The sequence below is a fragment of the Cyclopterus lumpus genome, chromosome 3, assembly GCF_009769545.1.
Source record: "Cyclopterus lumpus isolate fCycLum1 chromosome 3, fCycLum1.pri, whole genome shotgun sequence".
NCBI lineage: Eukaryota > Metazoa > Chordata > Actinopteri > Perciformes > Cyclopteridae > Cyclopterus > Cyclopterus lumpus.
Window position 1 is genome coordinate 13,790,708 of NC_046968.1, and position 24,564 is coordinate 13,815,271.

The 24,564-nt window shown below is 42.4% G+C and overlaps 1 protein-coding gene across 1 annotated transcript in view; it reads right to left on the reverse strand.

The window, feature by feature from the left end:
* sbf2 (SET binding factor 2) overlaps positions 1–24,564 on the reverse strand; it is an 86,439-nt gene that overhangs the window by 1,524 nt on the left and 60,351 nt on the right. Inside the window, 24 exon segments of the mRNA XM_034558141.1 lie at positions 894–1,025; positions 1,116–1,203; positions 2,098–2,291; positions 2,393–2,500; positions 2,603–2,827; positions 4,908–5,035; positions 5,491–5,617; positions 6,764–6,949; positions 9,534–9,635; positions 9,875–10,051; positions 10,682–10,860; positions 11,923–11,997; positions 13,634–13,717; positions 15,069–15,209; positions 15,406–15,602; positions 15,840–16,041; positions 16,131–16,264; positions 16,416–16,591; positions 17,233–17,360; positions 18,144–18,336; positions 20,020–20,093; positions 20,335–20,507; positions 21,591–21,862; positions 22,287–22,457. Coding sequence (XP_034414032.1) covers positions 894–1,025; positions 1,116–1,203; positions 2,098–2,291; positions 2,393–2,500; positions 2,603–2,827; positions 4,908–5,035; positions 5,491–5,617; positions 6,764–6,949; positions 9,534–9,635; positions 9,875–10,051; positions 10,682–10,860; positions 11,923–11,997; positions 13,634–13,717; positions 15,069–15,209; positions 15,406–15,602; positions 15,840–16,041; positions 16,131–16,264; positions 16,416–16,591; positions 17,233–17,360; positions 18,144–18,336; positions 20,020–20,093; positions 20,335–20,507; positions 21,591–21,862; positions 22,287–22,457 — 3,666 coding nt within the window.

The window sequence follows — 24,564 nt, forward strand, 5'->3', positions numbered from 1 at the left end:
TGTGAGATTTACTTGTCAATGTAATAAATGCTAATAGTTCAATATTTAACTATAAAGGTGAACTCAGTAGAGTGCAGATCTCAGCCAGGTGTTTCTGTCAGGGCCACCGTGGTATTGAATGAGTGTGACCCACAATTGTCTAACCCACGTCTAGAACTTCATTCAAACGCAAAACAAGCGGCGATGAATGCAGGCGATCGGCTCAAAGTCCTCATGTATATCAAAATATACACTATTGCAATTATGAACTTCATACAGTCGAGAGTTTCCATTAGCTGTTCTCCAAACACAGCGCTCAAAACAATAAAAGGGAGCTGCAGCATGTGTTCTGCTAGTTCCGTTAACTGTCAGCTGAATACACAGCAAAAAGCACCGCGAGGTCCTTCAACAAGCAGCCATAACTGGCCGCCCAAAACATTACGCAGTTTGCTGCAGCAGAATACAAGACTAGCCCTGGACGGACAAAGAGGCGCTCGCTCGCTCACTCACTCGACTGCATAAACCTCATGGCGGAGATAATAACAATGATGGCTTCATTAGCTGTTGACTTTGTCTTCACACATTGTATTGTTTGATGACGTCACTCCACCACAGTCAGCAGAGGGAAGCGATGGCTTCTCTTCCTCTAATCAGCATGATTCAACATGTTGATGAGATGCTGAGTTGCATACGGCAATTTCAACAAATAAGGCACAGCCACAAATATCAGTCGCCACATTCAAAATGATTTGCAAATGTGTTTTCAATATGCTTGGAAATAAACTAAAATATGAGCAAGACAACTCTCCACAAGACTGACAATGTGGCTGCAGTAGAACAGATGCTCAAATCGTTGAGTGACAGACATGTGACACAGCGGCATTCCGTGAACCTTTGGGTTCACTCGTACTCACGTCAAAGAACGCCTTTTCACTGATGTGTTTAGGAGCTCCGAGAGTGGGCGCGGCGACCGTTACAGACTCCACCTCTGCCAGATCGATGTGGCCTCTGCAGTTTGTGTCCTCCCCGGTGTCGTAGTACCTCATCTGTGGAGACGTGAGTGTTAATCTGCAGCCCGTCACTCAGGTGAGCGTTCAGTCCTTCCTGAACATGAATGCGGGGCGGGGGCGGCTCACCTGGTGTTTCGTTATATCCAATACAAACCAGCGAGGTTTCCAGCCTTTCAGCAGCGCTCCACGTTTATACAGGATCCCCTCGTAAGACCTGAAGAATAACACACGGTGAGATCCATGTGCATTTCCAGGCTGGATGTTATGTCTCTGTACCTTTTGCAGCTGATGATGACGTTTATAGTTTGGATTTGAGTTTGTTTTGTCGGGTTGGATGTAAACAGCGATCAGCCTGCTCCCCTTTTTGAGAAGCAGGCAGGAGTACCGATCACAGGAGCAATGCAATGTGAACGAGGGCAGAATAAAAAATCTATATTGTTATTTTGTCGAGGGATTGGTTGGATAAGTACTTTGTACAACCCCACTTCAAAAAATCCAAACTACTCCTGCTGTGCAGTCAGTCTAAATATTATTCCTAACTATTTTTTATACATCTTTCTCTTGTTCATGATCAATGTTTGATAGAGCTGATTCCAGTATTGGTTGTATAGAAAACAAGACACGATGAACAACACAAAGCCTCATGTTTCAAAAACAACTCCAGCACTGTTGTACATTATGTTCCCGATGCGTAAAGAGAGTTTAGAGAAAAATGGAACAAAATACCAAAGTACAGCTAAGGGAGTAAACATGATTACATATCTCACTGAACATTTTAATAATCATATGATTTATGGATAATATGACAGTGGTTCTAAGCTTTAAAATATGTATTGACTATTAAGTATTTCTGATACTATCTGTTCTCTGAACCATGACTAACACCAAGAAATAGTAGATATTAATAAGAAACTCCAGATATCAGAGCCAAACAACTGTTACATTGTGGTAATTGTATAATTACACACCCAGAGTACAGACAATCACACACATACAAATACCACAGCGATGACTCATCTTCCAAAACTGGACTGGCCCCTCGGCAGCAGTTTTAAGGGAATTAAATGTGGACTTATTTGTTCCAGTACTCAGGAAGTTCACGACCCACCTGTTCTCCTCACTCTTGGGGTTAAACTGGTTGTAAAGTGTTGCGGCGCGGCGGTTGACCCCATTGGCCGCGGTAGTGCTGCGTTCCTCGCCCAGAGCGCTGTCTGGCAGGTGCAGCATGGAGCGCCGCTGGAAAGCCTGCAGGCTGGACGTGGGAATGAGGCCTGAGATGGACACCGTGGACTGTTTACGGAGCTGCAAACACACACACAAGATGAAAAGTGGGAAACAGTTTTACACAATTGAACAACTGCAATTTGTTGTTTCTATTATTATCAATACAACATAACGCGCACATTTCCTTCTTGGGCGAGGTCTTCCTGAATGCTGAGTCGGACTCTCTCCAGAGTTGTCTGCCATTTCTCAGAGGCCTGGTTCAGCTCACCTTCCAGCTTCCCAATGTCCTGCAGCACCAATAACAGCCAGGAAAGACCACGAATGTTGAAATATGATACAAAAAAAAATGGGATGAAACTTCAGATGAACGTATGGGAAATTACACTTACAGTAAGAAGTTTGGTGATGGCGTCCGGCTGGGCCCGGGTCACGCTGCTGTAACACGGCCACACGATTCTCCTCTTACTGTTGGAGAGCGTGTGCACCTCCTCTGAGCACTCCGACCTTGCAGCCATCATCCCCCAGTCGTAACACGGCCCCGTGGACAGAGTCTCATCTGTGAAGTAGTCCCATTTGTTCAGGCTGGGGATGCTGATTGAGGGCTTCAGGACAGCCTACCAAACAGAAAGGTTTGAATGAGAATCAGATGGAATCCGATTGCGTCCGTTATGTAAAATACTGTGGAAAAAGTTAACATTCATGGAGATTGATTTCTTGTTGAGGAAACCAAAAAGCTCATAATGTCTTGCAGAGAGCATCTTGTCTGTGGTAGTGTAGCACATAGGGGGTCTCGCGACAGACTGGTATTGACGAGACATTTAAAATAATTTAATATTAGTAACATGTTAATAATACACAAGATAATATCCGTGTAAATGATCCAGCATCATGTAAAAACATACAGACTCTCTCTCTCCACCTCCCTACACTCTAACTTTGGTTGTAATTAATTTGCCAAAGAAGAAACAAAAAGCTCAATACGTAAAATGAAAGATACATTTCACTGATGGCATTATATTTTCCCCCAAACTTTCTATAGACGTCACAATTATATTGTTATCATGAATTATTTTGTCAACCTATCTAAAACAATGGACTAAGAGGTGGATAGTTGGTGGCGCCCAGGTGACACAGCAAAGAAGACAGCTGGCAACCTGGGGTGGCACCCACCTGTCACTCAAAGCGGCCACGCCGTCAATCGTGCCCACCTTTAAGCCTTAATACAGTTTAAACGGGTGAGTTAAATACCACCCCCCCCCCTTACAGTTGTCATTAACAAGGTAATATGCTATAGACAGCAACTGATTGTTGTACCAGGTTGTAAACATCTATTTCTGCTGTAAAGTTGAAAATTTTAACCTGGAAGGGGATTGAATCTCTTTTGGAGAGAGCCTCAAGTGGCCATTGAGTGAGCTGCACCTATACTAGGGAAGGTAACAAAACAATAACTCTGAGGTGGCGTAGTCTGAACACTCACTTGCAAAACTCTTTATGGCTGTGAACGGCAGTGGCAGTGCATGAGAGGTTGACTCGTTCCGTTCTTGCCTTTCACAATAAAAGCCCTAGTCATAAAACGGCACTCACTTATGAGAAGGCACATAAATCCACTCAGAACATTTCACGAAGAGGTATTCAGTATTGAAGTCTTCATTTTGATATTGTGACAACACTCATCGGTAGTAGCGGGTCCATCATCCAATCAGAGGATCGGCAGTTCGATCCCCGCTCACGGCCCTAGTCGATGTGTCCTTGATTTAGCCAGACACTTAACCCTGAATTGCTCCCTGTAGCTGTGTCTACGATGTACGATTGTAAGTCGCTTTGGATAAAAGCGTCAGCTAAATGAAATGTAATCAAAACACAGAAACAGGCTTGTCTCATTGAGTCACACATCACTGTGATTTGAGATTAGATCTCATAAACATCCAACATCTGCTCATTCTTCAAAACAAGGCTCCAATCATTAACAGGACACTTCTGTCAGGAAACTGGAAGAACACAAAGGCATTACTAAATTATCAGAAAACTAAATAACTGCAAAAGATAAATAAAAAACTCCTGCGACTAAACTGGATTTCCTGAGTTTGATATATTTTTCCAACTCTACTTAATTTATTAGGCAAAAAAGGCTCTTTGGCTTTACTTGACATTAAAAACACATTAATCTTAAACATGTAAGTTCCTGTCTTAACTCAAAGGCTGCAAGACAAAACAACGTGGTTAGCAGCTACCTCTGTAACGACTGTATCAGTTAAACTTTGAAGCACATTTTTTGTCAATATCTTAAAGTGAATCAGGACTTGCAAGGTTCATTTGATCAGTCTGTGAAGCTAACATGAGCTCAAGCTGCTTCTGTGTGCAGAGCTGTCAGTTATCGTGAGCTGTAACTGCACCAAAAGTATAAAAATGCTACCTCAAAAGTTAACTTAGTTAGTTATGCCACCAAAGAATTCTTCAATAATTACTGAAGTGAAAAAACCCACATGTTCAGAATCTGTTAAAAAACAATGCTGTGCACCTTTTCAGCTGCCTGACCTTTTGGTTCCTCCAGCTCACTGGTTTGACATAATAAGAGTTGATTATTAGTTTTTAATATATACTGTATATACGGTGGAACTAGAGAGTTCGACCACACCATCGCTCCACAGAGCTGCATGGTTCAGAAAGAAAAGACAGGAAGGCAGAAACACTCACGTCGCTCTCTGTGGGGCTGTACAGATAGTTGAAGAAGACGGGACGCCTCCTGTGCATCCTGTTCATGCACTCCCAGATACAGATGCCTCTCCGGGCCTGTTTATCACCTTTATCCTCAAACAACGTGCCTGCAAAACACACAGAGGAGAAGCTGCTGAGCACATGGGCCAATTACTCACACAGATTGGTTTGGCTGATGCAACACTATGGCACTAAAAGTTGTCATTCAACAAAAGGGTTTATGAGTTATATTGCAATATATGAGTGAAAGTTTTGTCTGGCTATGTTTTCATTGTCTGGCTCACATTTCATCTTCAAGCATACGCATAAACCACATCATCTAACCTCCTAATTGACTGAATCAAATATAGGTAAGGCAATATTTGTTGAGTATTTTTAAGCCTCTGATGCGGTTTCATTCAGTTGTGGGGACTCGTGTATATTCATGTAAACTTTATGGTAAAGTGCTAATTTCGGGACAGTAATCTTTACCTGAAAGTAACATACGGCCTATTGTAATGCAGCATTTCCGCAGCAAAAATAGCCCAGATAATAAAAAAATAAAATAGTAAAGGACACTGACCATGTTCCAAGCGTTCATAGTCTGAGTCCAACAGGAAGTTCTTGAAGCGGTTAGAGATGTGATGATAGGCCAGGAACTTCAGATAATACTGATTGAACTCAAACTCCAGAGGATGTTGCTCCAAAATCTGCAAAGACATGAAAAGATTGATAAAGATTAGATTTAAGAGACAGAGAAGAGAAGGTCAGAGTGTGTGTGACAGCTGGATCGTGTCTTTGTGTTGTGGCTTCAAATCCCTCCAGTGCATAAATGACCATTTAGAAACAGGAAAGAACGTCTCCTGTCCTCGTGGGGGCAAAGGTCTGTGATATCATCACCACCAGACACAATCCAGACTGAGCCAGCAGGACTGCAGCCCCATTGTTCCCGTCCAATAGTGTGAGTAGAAGCGTGTTGAATATTTGAGGCCACCTGGGTCTATTGGCAAAAACAACAGCTGTTTTGGAGATGAGGGACTTATATTTTTAGCTCTCGTCTGAATCCCCTCTCCCCTGTTTACAGCTCTCCAGACCCCTTGCCAAACTGTGTCAGTGACCAGGCTTACTGTCTCAAAAGACAAATGCAGAAACTATGTGTTGATGTAAGTGTATGGGAGGGGGTCTGTGCAACCCCAGGAGACAGTCATGCACACACACACACACACACACACACACACACACACACACACACACACACACACACACACACACACACACACACACACACACACACACACACACACACACACACACACACACACACACACACACACACACACACACACACACACACACCATTCTCTAAAGTTAGCATTTCAGAGCGGACACAGGTTTCTGGACCACATCTGTATCAGCTTCATTCTTAACTCCCCTTCCCTCCCCACACCCAAACCTTCTTAGAGACTAGCAATCCCCAAAATGCAATTTCCCACATGCAGTTCTAAACACGCACTGCAATGTGAAGAGATGCTGAAACACGCGAGCGCAGACAGCTCAGCGCTGATCGCGGACCATCTGGGCAGCAGCCTCCCTGCACGCTCTCTGGAGCAATACGGTGTCGCAATTTCACATCCAGTGTTGGGAATGCAAATTGCAAAACTAAACCAAATGTACAGACGACAACTGAATTTCTCGCCTTTCCCCCCCACCCCCTCTGGCCTGTATGCTTTTGAGGAATGTGATGATCTCATGAAGACGGTAAGAATTGTGTGGAGTCATGTGGGGGTCAGTCACAGAGCAGGGGCAGGAGCCGCTTGACTGTATGGAGAACCGGTGGCGGGGCCGGTAAACCTCACCTGGTGCACACAGTCCAGGAACTGCAGGAAGATGGGTGTGAAGCCGCCGCCCTGGCTGCTGGGACTCAGGTTGCTCCGCTGGCTGAACTTGTGGCCAAAGGACAGCCACTCCTTCTCCAGCAGCACCTGAAAACCTTCCAGGGTCCGATAGAAAGGATCGCTCAGCAGCTGCACCAAAGACACCACCTGCAGAGAAAAAGAGGAAATATGAGGAAGAGACAGGTCAAATACAATACTGTATTATCAATCATCCATGAACAAGAACACTAGAATTCGGCTCTGTGCGTTTCTCCTCTTAAAGCCTACTTATAAAAACCAACAAATCCAAAACAGTTCAAGTTAACCTAATTACGGTTGGTTGATATGGATGATATATCTAAAAGTTTAAAACATTAAGGTATTGATATCATTTATAAAACAAAAGTTTACTAAAGAACTGCGACAAAGATGAGAATTGATTTTACAGTTGAAAAATGTTTTCTGAAAGACAAACTATTGGTGAAACCTTTTTTAAATTTCCTAAATAATTTGTTCTGCTCTGTTTCTTGTTACTTACAGTATCTGCTAACATTTATGCTGTAATGAGCATATTTTGTCTCAGTGGGAAAGTATTTGAATAACAACCCCCTTTCAATGCCACTGGGATCTACTGAATATGGTTCATTATGTTAAATATACAGGGTTGAAAATCCCCAAATGAGCGGTTTAAATATCTAACCACTAAAGGAAAGTGGCAGCTGTTTCACCACCACAGACTGTCATGTTTGATTACGATTCTGGAAGCTTTTTGTTTATTTTATGGTCCGACTTTGCTTTGCATCCCTTCAAAAGCTGAGCACAACATCTTCTGACAGCACAACGTTAAACTGGTCATCTGCTATCAATTACATTTATATAACATCGTAGCAAAGTCTTCAGGCTCGCTCCACAAAACACCAGTTGAGAAGCAGTTTTCTACACATGCAGTGTGCCTGGCCTGCTCCCCTGCCCGTGTCTTCCCCGACAACTAATGAGCCCTGACGCGTGGAATGAGCGAGAAAATCAGCTAATGGCTTCCCCATGAGCTTTCACAGAACATCCGGCCTGGTTGTTAGAGGAAGCCCCCCCGCAACCCCAGAACTGAAATAAACCCCTATTATTATTATTATTATTATTATTTATAAGACTACAGAGGACTGAGGAACAGACTTAATAAAGATGCAAGGCATGAGAGAGGATATGCAAGAGGCAGAGGGTTTAGACTGAGAAACAGAAAACAGGATTTTCAGAAAGAAAAGCAAAAGGCAGTTCTGCATCCTGCCTGCTGGGTGTCTATGGCCTGTGGACAGCGGCAGGAGAGCCACAGCAGATGGAGCCCATTTGCCTGTCCAGGCAGATCAGGACCTGGCGTGATGGGAGCCGGTGGCCCGTGGAGAGAGATGTTCCGGGCTGAACACGTGTCGGACACAAGTGGTCCACAAACTGTATTTTTACACAGCAGCCCAGGGCTTTGCAAACCCAGTAAACACATTTTGAAGGACACTCACGTGCAGCACCAACATGTGCACTTTAACAGGTCAACATGGAAGAAATGAGCTCAGAAAGCAAACATGCGATGGAATGGCGAACGCAGCAGGGAATGCATACAATCGATCTGGATTGAATAGACAGTTACGTGCCTTAAAGTCAGAACCGCGAACTTTGGAAATCAGCAAAAACCTGTGAGCCAACGACACTTTCATAATCTATCTCTGCATTATCGGGTCACCGGTGACAGAGCTGATTATAAGCTGAGTATGAAAAGCAGGTGTGCCAGAGGATTTGGGATTCACACATGGTCCAGTGCAATCTGACTGTTTGTTTGGCATCAAAACCAATAAGAACAGTCACTCATAATGTGGACAAGTGTGGTATGAACTGTCAGTAATTCATCTTTAACAAGAGAACACGTTCTGCTTTCAGTAAAATGTCACGCAAGCATCTTTATGACATTTTGGCCAAATGCAATGTGAATCAGTGTGTGTTCTACATTGTTATATTCAATGAGGATGATGTCATCGTGGACTGAGTGCTAGTAATTTGGATACATCATGGAGTTTCATTGCTGCTTTCCACTCAGGATGGTGTGTGTGTATGATTATAAAGACGGCAGTGAAATGTAACAAGGACTTGTACCAGGCAAGTTGTGGTTACATACACTTATCAACCTCTTTTGTTTTTATTTCTTTGTTTATGGGCATTTGATGGAGTGGATGCATGTGACGATGTGTGTAATGATTTGTGGTGCATTTAAAAAAAAATACCCTTCCTTGACCACCGCAGCAGAAGAAAGAAGACCGTTTCTGTAAGTTTTAAATTGTTTCTGTCGAGTTTGAATGAATTCGGTTTTACGATGCTCCACCGCTCGAACACTTCTCCCAGCTAAAAATACGAGAGATGGCACGCACTGCGAAGATGGAAAAGAGATGCACTGAAGGCGCTACACATATTTACCGGTGCCAAGGATAGTCGCAGACATTATACAAATTGATAAGTTAATTAGTTCTAAAATCATGGCCTATCCCTAGTCTCCATCAGCATTTATAGTACCAAATGTTTTTTTATTCTGATAAGCCTGCTCTCCACCATATTATTACTTCTTTGCTTTAATCTCATGTATTTCCCTTCAGGTTTTTGAATACACAAATAAGTTTTAGTAGAAGAACGGGATCATGGAAACGTACTGAAAGTCAAACTCAATACACATCTTATTTGTGTGTTTATTACATTAGGTATTGTGCGTTTTTCTCACTTGTGTAGTAATGTCCCAGCCATCCTCTAGGCTGAGGAGAACTGATGAGCCGCTCTCCAGAAGCTCCACCAGGATCAGGGCCAGCTGCAGGACCTTGTGAAGCTGTGGGAGATCAACATATGTTCATTTGAACACACACACACACACACACACACACACACACACACACACACACACACACACACACACACACACACACACACACACACACACACACACACACACACACACACACACACACACACACACACACACACACACACACAATTCTCCCTGTGCATATGATACCATTGGATATCATTATAAAATGAAAAATCTGTGTAGTTTGTGACTTTTTTTACCTGCAGGATCCATTCAGAGTCTCCCAAGGCTTTGAGGAAGGAATCCTCTGAGTCGGACGGGGTGGCGCTGGGAGCGCAGGCTCTCAGCAGCTTTTTAAAAGAGGCTTTCACTTGCCGGGTGTCTACAAAGTCCACGGGCACCAGTTCACAGTTCAGAGAAGAGTCCACTCTGAGGCCCTGCCAAACACAGAAAGATATCAAACATGTAAGTCTATTTGATCAAGGTAATCTATTTAGTATTAAAACTGCTTTCTAAGGTTTAGGATACAAAGTCCCCATTCAGACTTGAACCAGGAGTGTTGGAGTACATGGTGGGCGTCTTAACACCTACAGTGCCCCAAATCTATGGGACATTTGAGGCCCTACTTGGTGGTGTATTATTAGACTGCACTACATTAGAGGTGATTTTTTTTTTTGTTGAATTCATTTCCACTTACGCAAAAGGAAACGTGTGTGCTTATTCACAAAACTGTCTTTATTCAGTGATGAAAACATTATCAAAATCATACTTTTCGGTTTTTGGAGAAAGTGTCTGAAATGAGGGGGTCAACATATACAAAATACCTCTGTATAACATGTGGTCAAGTACAACACTACCACCAACTATGACCTTAAGGCTAAAACATACATTTTAATGTAACACAGTTTATGAATAAATCACAAAAGTAGACTTCATGAACAGTTGGATTGGATCGCATTTGACGGTACAAGTCTACAGACATGATAAATTGGACAATGTGGATTTACAACAATTAAAGACAGAATATCCTCCCCGCCACCACAGAGGAGCTTCCTTTTCGTTCTCACCCTGAGATGGGACTTTTCTCCAAAGACGTAGAGGGCAGCTTGCCGTTTCAGGAGCTGCGCCTGCAGACTGCTGCTACCTGCAGGGGGCGCCAGATCCTTCCCTGCTAGTCTGGCGCCCACATCTGCTGCCAACGGGTGATGGCCGAGTCTGCTGCTGGAGCGCAGGCTCGCCCACATGCCTGCAAACACACAAATACAGACAAAAGTCACACACACACACACACACACACATACATGCAGGAGCCGGTCTGTTGATATATACATGCTGTCAAACAAACTAAGACAGAATGATGAACAACACATGACATGCAGACTAGGTTTACGTGCACAGCAGTGCAACAGGGATCATGCCATTCTTTCCGTCCATCAACAAAGAAGTTGCCTCTGCGATTCTGCGTGTGTTGAGATATTAGAAGCAGAAGTAGTTGGAATTTTTTGCAAGTCAACAAGTCTAGAAGCACATTTCTCTGAAAAATGGCATGCAATAACTTCCAAACAGCATGAATCACAATCAGGAAGGAGATGATTTTTCACAGTAATCACTTTCAGCTCTCAGGAGTTTCATTTCGGAGGCTGTCACACCGATACTAATGTTAGCTTCTGCAATCAGGGAAGTTATACAAGAGTCTTTGACCCAATGGACATTAAATGGAGACAGATATCTTAATGCTATCGGGAACATGTTTCACAGATAAGATCAATAACATAACTGTTTACAGCTGATTGAAGATTAACAAGACTGCTGCTACCTGATATGACACAGAGATAAACAGGCAATAAAAACACACAGTAACAAAGCTTTTATATGATTTTTTACGAGAATATTAACCGACTACTATTTGCTTTGGGTCAGATTACAGAATGCTCGAGTCTGTCTTCATTACACAACAAGCTCAGAGGTGCCTCATGACTGGTCCGCCATGACAAACGGCAGCCTTTACCCCTCAGTCTGGACCGGCTTGTAACTAACCACCAGTTAGTTAACTCTGCCCAGCCAACGCATTAACAATGGAACAGGCCACATTAGAGCAGCCACTTTGGTTTGTGAAAAACCACAGCTCCCAGAAGAGCACTCACAAAGTCAGGCGTGATTAGTACTATGTCTCACAAGGTTTGAAGCGCGGTGAAGTGACCTGGTTAGTGAGCTCTTGTGTAGGTTAGAAAGAGAAAAAAGGAGGAGGCATGTAAGATGTGTTAGAAAGATAATGAGCGCTAGCAGGGGAAAGACAGTGTGACTCTACCTTGATGCTGGATTCTCTCCTTACTGGCAGGTTTTTGGTTTGAGTGAGTGAAAAGTTTATCTCTGTACTCAAGCACTGGGCGGTTGTTTGTACGGGAGGTAAAGAGAAAAGATGAGGGCAGGGAAAGAGGCATGAAAAAAATAAATCACGTCAACATCATACGGACATTACCACCTGCTCTACTAACCGTATCAGAAACATGCAAATGAAGAGTTGAGACTTGGCCACATTAAGTTATCCTCCAATGATTAAGAGAATGATTGTCATAGCATGCATGAATATGTGTGTCCATGGTTATGATTGATGGTATGAAAATAAAGACTTTATTTAGATGTGACACATTCTGCTCCAGAAACCTGTGATGTCTGTATCTGTAACATGTGCACCAGGCTGGAGTCACAGTGTGTTCTCTCCTCAGGTGGAGACATGTTACCAGAGGTCGACGAGGAAATGGATTTACTGACGTAGATCCGCAGGTGTCAGATTTACGTGGAAAACTCTCTTTAAGAACAGGCAAACAAATATTCATTTCCAATAAAGTTTGTTATATGCCTCCATCAGCATTATTAATATGATGAATTATTATTTGCTAAGATACAGATTTCTTTCTTTCTCAGATAGAGTTGAACTGTGTAAATATCTCGCCAATATCCCATATTTTCTGACCGTGGAAATCTCAGATGAATCAAATCACCTCATCTGTGGCACTTTCTTAGGAAATCTGGCAAAGAATACTGTAAGTCAGTGATAATCCTGCACTTTATATACAGTCATTATTACTGGACAGTTATGTAGTTAATTAATGAAGTCATGTCCATTTAACAACGTACTTTAATCCGCCAGGTTTACATCTACAGCAATGCTCTTTTGCCAGAAACATGACAGTGGCAGTGAGTTGCTTTAAATTATTACCAGAGCTAATAAAGTGTATACTGCAGATACTTTCACTTTTTGGCCCTAAGGTGCAATTATTTTCAGCATTTGTTTATAGTTTTTTGGACTGAAGAAAAAATGACTGAAAATACACTAGGTTGTATTTAGTTTATTTAGACCCTACTACTTTTTGTCTCACTCTTGCTCTATAATACTTTTACAATCCTTATACTATAAGATTCCAGTATTTTCACAACTATTCAGTCTAATCATGTTTTCTCACATTCAGGCATCATTGGCATGGTAATATAGCTACAAACATTACAACCGAGTCTGCATTCATTGTGGAGAAAGTATTTTTTAGAAATATTGAAATTAAAATCTCTATCAACAGTTCTAATTAATGAAGTAAGTTGGCCTATAGGCAATGGCCCACACATTCTCAGAAATGTATCCAACTTTCTAAAATCACAGTGATATCATCTTTTACAAGACGAGTGCTCCTTTAATTCTATCTGAATCCTTCCACGATGTCTTTGATTTAGTTTCAAACTTTCGTCTTCAGGAGAGTGATTTTAGTGCAACAAAACATTCACTCATATCTCTAAAATGTGAGAGAAAATGTTTTTTATAACAAGAGAAAAATGGGAAAAGGGCAGAACATCCGGAGCGCTGACACGCAAACCTCTTTAAACTATTATGATTATCCAATATGTGAGTAAAAGTAATGAGGCCCCTAAACGCTAAAACACATGCATAACTACATTTGTACAGATGACTCCTGGAGTTTCATATTTCATCTGGCATCTGGCAGTAGGAAACAGAGAACAACACTCACCTCCTCTGGTAAAGCTGCTTGAGAATGGGAGTTCTAAATGGACAGGAGCCATCTTTGGTATCCTGGATGTCCTCCTGTCACTGCCTGAAGACGTTCACACAATACACACAGGACATTACGGCAAGTGTCAGTGTTTCATACAGTGTTAGCCCCAAATCCAGCAAGACAAGTTGACAGATGTGCACTCCCTTCTACAGGCAAGTCATTGCAATGATAAGTTATGCCTTCTGACTCAGTCTTAACTTATTGTGACACTGCAGAATTGAGCTAAATCAAATGTTCCCATTAAGAACCATAAACTTGATCCGAGCGCTTTAAACACAAGATGCATGATGGTAAAATGAGTGTGTGTGTGTGTGTGTGTGTGTGTGTGTGTGTGTGTGTGTGTGTGTAAGCATCCTGGACACAGTTTCAGTCCAGTCAGAGGAGATGAATGGGCAGTGACCCCAGGTTGTCCTTTGATTCTTATATAACCTTTTATTGTACAAATTTTCCTTCCAATTGTTGCCGAATGTGTCTCGCTGTCACATACACACGCTGTTAAAAACACACACACACAGAGATAAGTATGTGAAAAATAGCTGCGGACCCGAGCAAATACAAAAGGGAAGAGAGTGATTGCCTGATGTCAGAGAAAAACAGAGCTGGAGTGAACAAAAATAAAGAGAGCAACTATGCAGTTTTTCTCTTTATCAGAAGAAATGAACTCGTGCCCTCTCGTCCCTCGCAAACAAACTCGTTTTTTCCCACGCTAGAGCCAATGCCACCGCACAGTAAATTCAAGACAGGTAGGGGGTGCAGTCGGTCAGATGGCGTAGCTTTGGTTTGAGCAATAATATGTAGTTATCTGACATGAGCTGATGCGAGGTATCCACCTACGCTTTGCTTCGTTACTCAACAACAGCAAGTTGTATTTTTTAGAGACTTACATGTTTACACACTCGCAAATATGGTAACTTCCATGAAGGTGTAGCAAAGCATGGTTTGAGTCAGCCAATCCTGACGAGGAACGTGTGTGTGCACACTTTGACTTGTCAAATGCAGGAGCAATAAATAACATTGACGGCTGTATTCCATTAAGGTGGTCGAGCATCAGCATCAGCATCCTGCTGCTGTGCATGCAGACTCAATGTCGTGGGACATCGAAAGGGAAAGGAGCCTTATTAATGTGTTACTTAAACCTGTGCTTTTCCTGTTTCCTGAAGTTAAATTGTCATGCTGATAACGGCATTATCAATGGTCTAAACACTCAAAAGTCACAACAACATAACACACATGACACAAATGTGTGTTGTTTTAGATATGAAGAGTCTATAATTTATAAATATCCAAATAATTCCAGACACAGATCTAAATAGTCAAGAAGCAGAGAGAAATGTGGTATTAAGCATCCAAAATAAATGAAAATACGATCTGGACACAACGGTCGGTGTACCTGGTGAGAGGCCTACGAGGGAGCGGTTGGACACGGTGTTGTTTCCGTTCATTTTGAAGTAAACAGGGACGGAGTTGAGGATGGCTTGCAGATACTTCTCTTGCTCCAGACTGCTGGATGAATCCGAGGAGGAGGTAGGAGCTAAAGGCAGATTGCAACACTTTTGACTTAGGTGGAAAATAATGATTTCATAAAAATCAGTTTGAATCACAGTCAACGGTTTCATTGGCTAAACAAAACAACAAATTGCAAGCTATTTAGCTTCAGTTAGCTGTTACTCCTGGAGGTCAATTAGCTTCAGTAAAATAATGATGAAACTAAATGTGTAAGAGCTCACCTGTTGAGGAGGGGTTCTGCGACTTGAACAATCCCACCACACTCTTGCCGTGAAAGCCTCCTGAGCGGAGCAGCACGGCTTTAGTACGAGGATGCTTCCAACACACAACGGGCAGGCGGTTGTGTCTGTAGCAGCGGGCTACTTTGTGTAAGCTGCTGTCCTGGACTGCCTGAGGAACCACCAACAGACCTGGGTAACTGACGGAGAGAGACAGAATGGACATTTTAAAGCTAAAGACAAGTATTTAGAAAGAGGATTGTCTAGCACCAATAAACCACTGCAAAGCCATTTGTTAATACAGAGAGATGCAGCTGAATAAAAGATATGTTACTGAATATACAGCCAGGTTTCTCAACTGTTCTTTGATGCACGTCCAGCCGCACTGCAAAAACAATATTGAACTTTATCAGGATTTCGGCCCGTGAAGCGGATACCTGCGGCAGAGGGAGTAGAGTCTGTTCACGGCCGTGATCCTGAACTGCTCGCCTGACTTGGAGCGAGAGGAGCTGGCTGGGATGGTGCCCAGGCCGAGTCGCTGGTAGTCACGAAAACAGGACTGCTCCACCAGCTGCTCCATGGTGGACTTCTCTGATGCTCGCAAAGTGCTGCTGGGTGGCGGCTCACCGTCGTCTGATACTGAAACACCCACATACAAAAAGGAGAAATGAGTTTGGTTTTCCATCTCCCTCAAACACTTTCACATGCCAATGTGTCATTCCTCTCACTTGAAACATCATCGTCTTCATTCCAGATCATCCTGCTGCCTCGGTCGTTCTTCTTCAGTGTGGTCTGGCTGCCACGGCCCATGGTGATCTTTCCGGCCCTCTTTGCTCCCTTGACAATAGTTTTGGACAGTGTTCTGTGAGGAGTGCAGGGCAGAAAGTGATATCATTTACACTTACAGAGAAGAAAAAAACTGCGGAGGCATGTATTTATCATGTACATTATATATTTCAGATGTCCCTTGAAATAGGTGATGTCTACAATAACCAGTCAGTCCAGTGACAAACCTGAAGCCAGTGTTCCTCTCTTTTTGTTTTGGAAGAATTAGCTGAGGTGCCGTTTGTCCTGCAGCAAAAGCAAAGGCGCTGAAGATGGACTGTGGGTAGCGAATCCTCTGCAGGTGCTTTCTGAAAATCTCCACCATCTCTGAGCTCACCTCCTCATCAAAAGCCACCTTTAGCAGCTGCAAGAGATTTTGGTGAAACTGATTATTTACCAATATATTGAACATTTCATATTCACATTGGATTTTAATTCTGTGCAACCCAAGAACCTTGTGTTGGTCAAACAGCCTACACACATTTCCATCACACACAAACAAACAATGTTCAACACTAAAGAAATGTCCACATGGGCAAAGTGACCTACAATCCAAGAGCATGGGCACTTTCATCATCCATGTTAGTAAAAAGATAGGAATGAACCATAAAAACTTTTACAGCAGTACATCTAAAAGACTTAAAACACATGCTTGGCTGAAAATGGCTTTTCTCTTTGATTCTAAGAATCAAGCTCATGTTATAAAACACAAGACGGTGGGGTTTCGGCAAGATGTGCCGCGCAGATTGTCAATTATTATTTCAAGTGTTACGACAAATATATTACGTTTGTGAATCCTCTGTGAGCTCAGTGAATTGTTTTTGTGAGGTTTTTGTTCAGTTTCTTTTAATCTAAAATCTATAACAAAGTCACACTGCATTGTGCCCACTCGTGTATTTATCATCTTTGGTAACATGTGTTCATACTAGACTAACATAGTGTTCATACTAGACTAACATAATGTGTTCATACTAAACCTAAGAGTCTAGTGTGTTTCACGCTTACCTGAAATGAAGCAGAGCGGAGCTGCAGGCCTTCCTGCACGTTCGGCTGCAGCCGGTTCTGGATGCTGATCTTCTTGTCTTTGGTCAGAGTGGACACTGGGAAAGCTCTGATCACTGCCTGCTCCCCCACTGGACGCATATAGAAACAATGGTAAATGGTAAATGGACTTGTACTTGTATCGCTCCTTTCTAGTCTTACGATCACTCAAAGTGTTTAACACTACATGTCATTCACACCCATTCATACACTGATGGCAGGAGCAACCATGCACCTGCTATCTAAGCATTCACACCCATTCACACACCGATGGCACAGCTTTCGGGAGCAATTTGGGTGTGCAAGTGTCTCGCCGAAGGACACATCGGCATGGACTAGAGGAGCCGGGGATCAATCTTCTTATTGAAGGACGACCCACTTTAACTTCTGAGCTGCAGTCGCCCAAAAAAGATCTGCATCACATTACTGAGCTCATTGATGCATCCTCTTACGGAAAACAACACACAGGATCACCTGCTTATTACTTAGTTTGTATTTTTAAAAGATTATTGGATAGTTGACAAAAGAGAGGCGACAATCGCGAGGGAAGAGAGTTGGGGAATGACTTGGAACAAAAGTCATATGGCCAGACATGAACCAGGGGAGTCACCACCTACGGATAAACGTAATGGTTTAGAAGGAACATTACAGTGATGAAGAGTCTGGTTTACCACGTTAAGTATGCTGCTATTTGAGCAGAACAAGTTGGCTTTAATATAGGTTGGGACCCAATTATTAGTTGAAATAAATTGCTTTTAATACACATTTACAAATATATGTATTATATAAACATAAAAAAATTATCTAAGGAAAAAAAAGGAATATTTCATATAATTGAGACCTAAAAGCCAGTGTTGCTGTGGTTCAGTATTTACCCAGTGGATCATGGGGGGTGCCTTTGAAAATGATGCGGTATGTGGTGAGAAAGAGGGCTCCCTCTGCTGGCAGGATGTGAGGGCCCCCCAGGAGACCCCCGATGGCCTCCCTGCCGTCAGGGTCCAGAAGCACCCGCAATCCCTCTGACACCAACTCCTCTCCAGGAAGCAGCGCTGGACGCAGAATCTTAGGCTGACGGGATTAAAACAAAACCCATTATATGCGAGGACAGACCAATATCCACAAATTATTCCCGTCTACGAAGTACGTCAGAGATTACATTCTTACACTGATTGTAAAGTGCTCTAGACTTGGATTATTCAGACTATTCAGTAAAAGAATGTGCGTCAGAGAATCAGATTAAAAAAAATCCAGAAAATCAAGACATCTTTATATTCAATTAAATTCAGTTTATTTTGTGTAGCCCAAAATCACAAATTAGCCTCAGAGGGCTTTACAATCTGTACACATAAGACATCCTTGTCCCAGGACCTCACACATGACAGTGTTGGACTTATTTAAGCATCACATGCACTTCATCATCAAAAGGGCACACACACACACACACACACACACACACACACACACACACACACTCAGACACTGACCATTAGATTGCAATCTAAAAAAACTAAACCAATTAATGCTCTCTGTACAGACCAATTTAGCATTTCAACCCTCTGAGCAAAACTCATGATCTGTTAACTAAATAAAAACAGATTTTTCTGTTTTTCAGATACAAACAAGTGGACACGGACTGACATGATTCAATTCATATCGAGGTTATTTCTCCCCCAGTGGGGCAGAAGATACAGAATCACCTCACACAATGTCAAAGACACAACAACAAACTGGCAGACAACTATAATGCACTAAAGGTTTACCTCAAAATGGTATTTAATAGTAGGCCTTTACTTTACATTATTGCCAGCGATTATGTTGAGATGTTGAGTTTCAAACAGTAAATATCTTGTATATATTACTGTTATAGTACTTTTCATATTCTGTATGGGTTTGAAATCGATTTTCAGTTTTCAAAGAAGTTAACAACGCTTCTTATGAAAGAAAACTAATTAATAGGAAACGTGTACTGTGACACACGTGCTTCATAGGATATCACTACTACAGTACTGACTGCATTAACTGAAGTGATTATTAACCACAGAAAGAAACATCACATGGACAACTTTATCTACTGTATGACCTGTAGCCAACAACAGTCAAGTCTGCACCTTGTGTTGCTTCTGGCCTCACAATCCAGGACAGAAACACTCAGTTGTTCCCCCTTCACAAATATGAACAAGGGACATTAGATCATGCACAGCCGTTCCCATTAAAGCCACAGCCAACCTGGGGGAGTTGAGGTCTGGCCAGGAGATAGTAAGATCTTCTTGAATGCGTCTTTGAATTGTCAGCCGGCCCAAGAAAAGTCCCTCTGCACCTTTGTGTTAAACCTACCACGATTACCACTATTCAGACTTGTCATAAATCCAGAGTCAGTGGTATTTACACACTTTTTAGTATTTTCTGGCATGCTGCTTACCGCTAGCAGTCCAACACATAAATGTGTGAGCGGTTAGCCGCACAAAGTACCACAGACAATCTGCCCAGACTGCTCACCGCGGTCTCCAGGTTGCTCCCAAAGCAGTACTGGCATGGCGTTTGTCTGTGTGTATGAGTGTGTAAGAGAGGAATTACCAAGAGCGGTCAGACATAGCAAAGTTAAAAGACCTCCTGGTAAAGTGCGATGATGACTGAAAAACCTTAGATGAGATCGGCACTCTGCGTATTCTGAAAAAATGATATGGAATTATCTCCAGACTACACTGTACATACAACTGAAGTCCCAGCAGCCAAGAATAGAGCAACACTCACCTTTTGAATGGGAGGCAACCTCCTGCTCTCTCTGTGAACTGCCTCCAGAGCCTCCATCTGCATAGCAACGATGCCTGTGGGTCACAAGTTGGGGTCAGCTACCATAAGTGCACACACAGAGCTGGTACAGAGAAACACATGTATGTGCACACATTCTTACAACCAGAGAGTGTATTTACAGATTTTAAGGCCAAATGTCAGGAGTTAATCAGCTGAGAAGCCTCTGTTGCTGCTGGTCTGAGCTGAGAGTACACACGTCTGCGTAAAGTTGCAGGGATTAGGACAGCGTGTGAGTGAACACTGTGGGCGCTGTACCTGGGATCATGCTGTGCAGGCTCTTGATGTGTTCCTGGGTTACTCCGCTCTCTGTGCACACCTTGTCGATGAAGCGGGCAACGAACCTGACCACGGAGTTGACCACGTCGCTGTTCTCCGAGTCCTCAAAACCGCTTTCTGTGTCAAAGCTTTCTGCAACGCTACCGGCGATGCTGTAAAACAGACAGGATAACGCAATGAAAATGAGCCAAGAAGAATGTACTGCGTGAGAAGCAAATGCAACCTTCCCTTTGGATTCATAGTTATTGATGAGATCCAAATGTCTGGGGCAAAAAGGAGAGACAATTTCCACACAAACAATCCTTGGCTGCAGCGTTTCTGTTTTCTTATTAGAAATAGAAACAAAACAATGATTAAATAGTACCATTGTGTTCAAAACACATTTGTTATAAAGCTCAAATACCGTACATAACAAAAAATTAAATAATAACATTGTTATTGTTTTTCGGCAACGAAGCCTAACATTTTGGACAACAATGTTTTTCGTGATTTTATTGGTGATTGCCTTCCAATTCTAAAAAAAGACATATGGGGGATCTTCACCAGTTATAAATCACTTCCAGTGCTATTTCGTTTGGTTCGGGTGAGCACAGTGTGGCCCCATTGAAGACGCCCAGAGGGTTTTAAACTTCCCAATAGAAGTAAATGAGCCTCACTCTGTTTTGTGCAGTAGTGATGTAAGCCCACAGGATGGATGTGGGCCGGAAACATGAGAGGTACTGCGTTCCATTTGGCTAAATAGGAAAGTATCATTGTAGACTGTGGCTTAGCCACATCTGCCCACATACTAATCATCATCTTATTACAAGAGGAACACATACTCCCAAATCATGAAACCTTACCTCGGGGTTTCCTCCAGATACAACTGATCGTTCTACCTGACAAATACTGAACAAGCCAAAAATATGTTCTTGTCTAGTCCGTGTTTGACTTTAGTGAACAAGTAAAGACACGTGGAAGAAAATCAAACAACAGTTGAGAGCCTTCTCCATAGCTGCCCCCTCCCTCTCTCCCCAAACTCATCCCAGAATGCACTGACCTTTCTTTATTCAAATCCCAAATCAAAACTCACCTCTTCAGAACTGCTTTTAATGTGCGGTTGCGTGTTCTGTTTTTAATTGTATAGCTCTTTTATGATAATTATAATGTTTGTAAAGTGACTGAGTATTTTGAAAAGCGCAACATAAATCAAATGTATTATTATTATTACTCAGACAGTGAACCATCATGCTGACCTGTTTGTGACGATGCTGTTGCTGCCGCTCTCCCAGTCTGCGACGGGGGCGTTACGGAGCAGCTTGATCTTGCTGGTGTCCAAAGGAACGAGCAGGTAAACCATGAGGCTGGCGTAGTGGATGGCCTGGCTGAACACAGTGCTCTCCTCATTCTTCACCAGCTCGTGCTGCTTCTCCTTGCTCAAGCCGGGCCATAAACGCAGCTGCATTGCGGCCAAGGCCATGGCTGTGTGCTCCTCATCGCTGCCCGCTGCAGGCTCGGGGCCGGCATCCTGGAGAGGTCAGAGCAAACGGTTTGAGTTTGACAGATTTATCTGAGGTCTGACACCTCATAACACAGTAATGGCTGATGAGTGTTGACCTGCAGAGTGGCAAATAGTTCCAGAGGATGATTTTCCCCATAAATGTTGTTTTACTTGAATACTTTGGAAAATTATTTCATGTTTCACAACTACGAGGAATATTAACACACAAAATAAATATCCATCCATCCATTTAGGACCAGGTTTATGTCTTTCAATGTCATGTTTTGTTCAGCCATCACTCCAAAACCCAAAGAGATTTAGTTTATTATAACATAAGACAAAGAACAGCAGCAATTAAAAAGTTCAATCTATCTATCTCTAATTAGAGTTCAACATTGTGGGTTTAAACAGACTTCATATAATCTTCCACTCATATTGGTCACAGTCTTACCTTTAGCCTGACAGTGATGCAGTCTTTCCCCTCTGTGGTGTTAAGATAGAGAGCTCGGATCTGACTCTGGACCTCGCTGTAGAAAGTGGTCTCCCAGAACTGCTGGTTGGCCCAGACAGGATGGTCCTGAATGCAGGTGTAGGCAAACTGGTTCACCCCGGCAGCCAATTTCTGCAAGACAAGACGTATTTCATAGTTCACTATGCCTTTGAGTGGAGGTCTGTGTTGCGGGACATCAAACCTCTGCATGCTCATTTGAATGTGCCAACCTGAATTAAACAACCCCAGTCAGAACAAACGCATGCAACACGGCCAAATTGCAGAACCACTTTGTTTTAAATTCAAGGGGAAATCCCAAAGTTTCCTGGAAAACCAAAATATGTCTACATTTTGGGGAAATGTGTATAACATATAATTTCCATTTGACAAATCTGTACAGCCAAAAATAACATGTGAGGATAATATTTCACTCAGTGTAAAGATTGTTATCTTTGTTGGAGAGTTGATGGTGAACTTAAAGCTACTAAGTCGTCCTCTGTTGCTCTCCTGAAGGTTTCTTCCCTTTTTCCCTGTGAAAGGGTTTTTTTCAATTTTTTTGGGAGTTTTTCCTGATCCGATGTGAGGTCCTGGGACATGGATGTCGTGTACAGATTGTAAAGCCCTCTGAGGCAAATTGGTAATTTGTGATTTTGGGCTATACAAAATAAACTGAATTGAAATTAAATTTAAAAAATTTAAAAAAACAGTAAGCCTTTTACATCCAATCATAATAGTCTCTCTTATATTCAATTTATTTCTACTTATTTCTAGCTGCTCCTGTCTAACGTCAATATATCCTCTGCCTGCAATATGTGTGTTCAGTCCTGGGTTACCAACTGCATCGGAATCGCTCTACTTGTGGGCAGTTGGACACGTTTATTCCTCATTGGGTATTTGCATCAAGAAGGAATTTGGGCTACAGCGAGTGCCTCTTGAAAGGCATTTTGCCAAAATGCTGTGAAAATAATAATAAAGAAAAACACAAAAAAAGTCACCTGTGGGCTTTAGTGTGAAATCAGTCCTCGGGAGTCGTAACTTTTGAACAGATAACAACCCTAATGGAGCAACGGACCGCCCCTATTTCCTTCTGTGTTTGGATGTATTTGGAAGTGGTGCTGTTGTTGTTGCATTAGTGCGGGCTGAAGAGTAAAGCACCTGCTGCTGGCAAAAACAGCTACTAGAGAACACATACCATACAGTGCTCAGCTAAAGGCAGTAATGCTGGCCCATTTTGTCAACTACAGGTGTGAAGTGAGGAGGCGGGAGCACCTTGGACTCAAAGACCAACTTTCAGCCACTGGCCATCTCCCAGAACAGTCTGAAGGCCAGGAGTAAGCTCAAGCCTGTTATTTGATTAGCTTCTAATTTCTCTCCCAAGAGCCTGACACAATACAGTGATTTCCATTATCACTCCACAGTTTGCCTTTGAAGGATTATAACTAGAGCGGTCACTGTAATTACAACAGACCAGAATGAAAACAGCTCTATTCCCAGTGTGATGGGCTAGAGGCCAAGAGAGAGGAGAGCTGGGAGGACAGGCAGAGAGCTCATACCCAGACAGCAGATAACCTGCAGGCAGTGTGGGAGTCAATCTTTCTTCATTGTGATTAAGACATATTTAAATGTTCACATTTTCAACAGAATTGATCATAAACATGTAAATAATTTAGGAAATAAATAGGGAAACATTTTAAAACGTCTTATTACACAAATACTGAAGCAGGCAGATTACAAAAATTAAATGTTACACTGGTGTAAAGAAATACACTAGGATATCCAGCAGACTAATGACAGAGGCCAACAAGAAAAAGAAAAGGAATGTGAGACAATATATTTTAGATATTTAAAATTATAAACATAGAACACAAAAGATTTATCAGGCTAACAACCAACGCCTATTACATTAAAATGTTGACAACCTACACCTGATCGTTACTTTATTTTGAGGTCAACACCAAGACTACAGCACTTTAAAACCTGTAATGCAGTTCAGAGACACTCGTGCCAGAGCGCAGTTACGCTAAATCATGTGGCAACATATGGAAGATAAAATGTTCTCTCCAGAAATAGAGATGATTACACTTTGCTATCATCAGAGGAATGAAGCATATCAACATAAATTGAGTATGGGAATTAGGCCAGAGAAACGCTGGATGACAAATCTGCTGTAGCTAGAAATGTTTTGAAGAGAGGCAATAATGTGACCAACTCTGGGACCGGACATGGCCTATTGACGGAC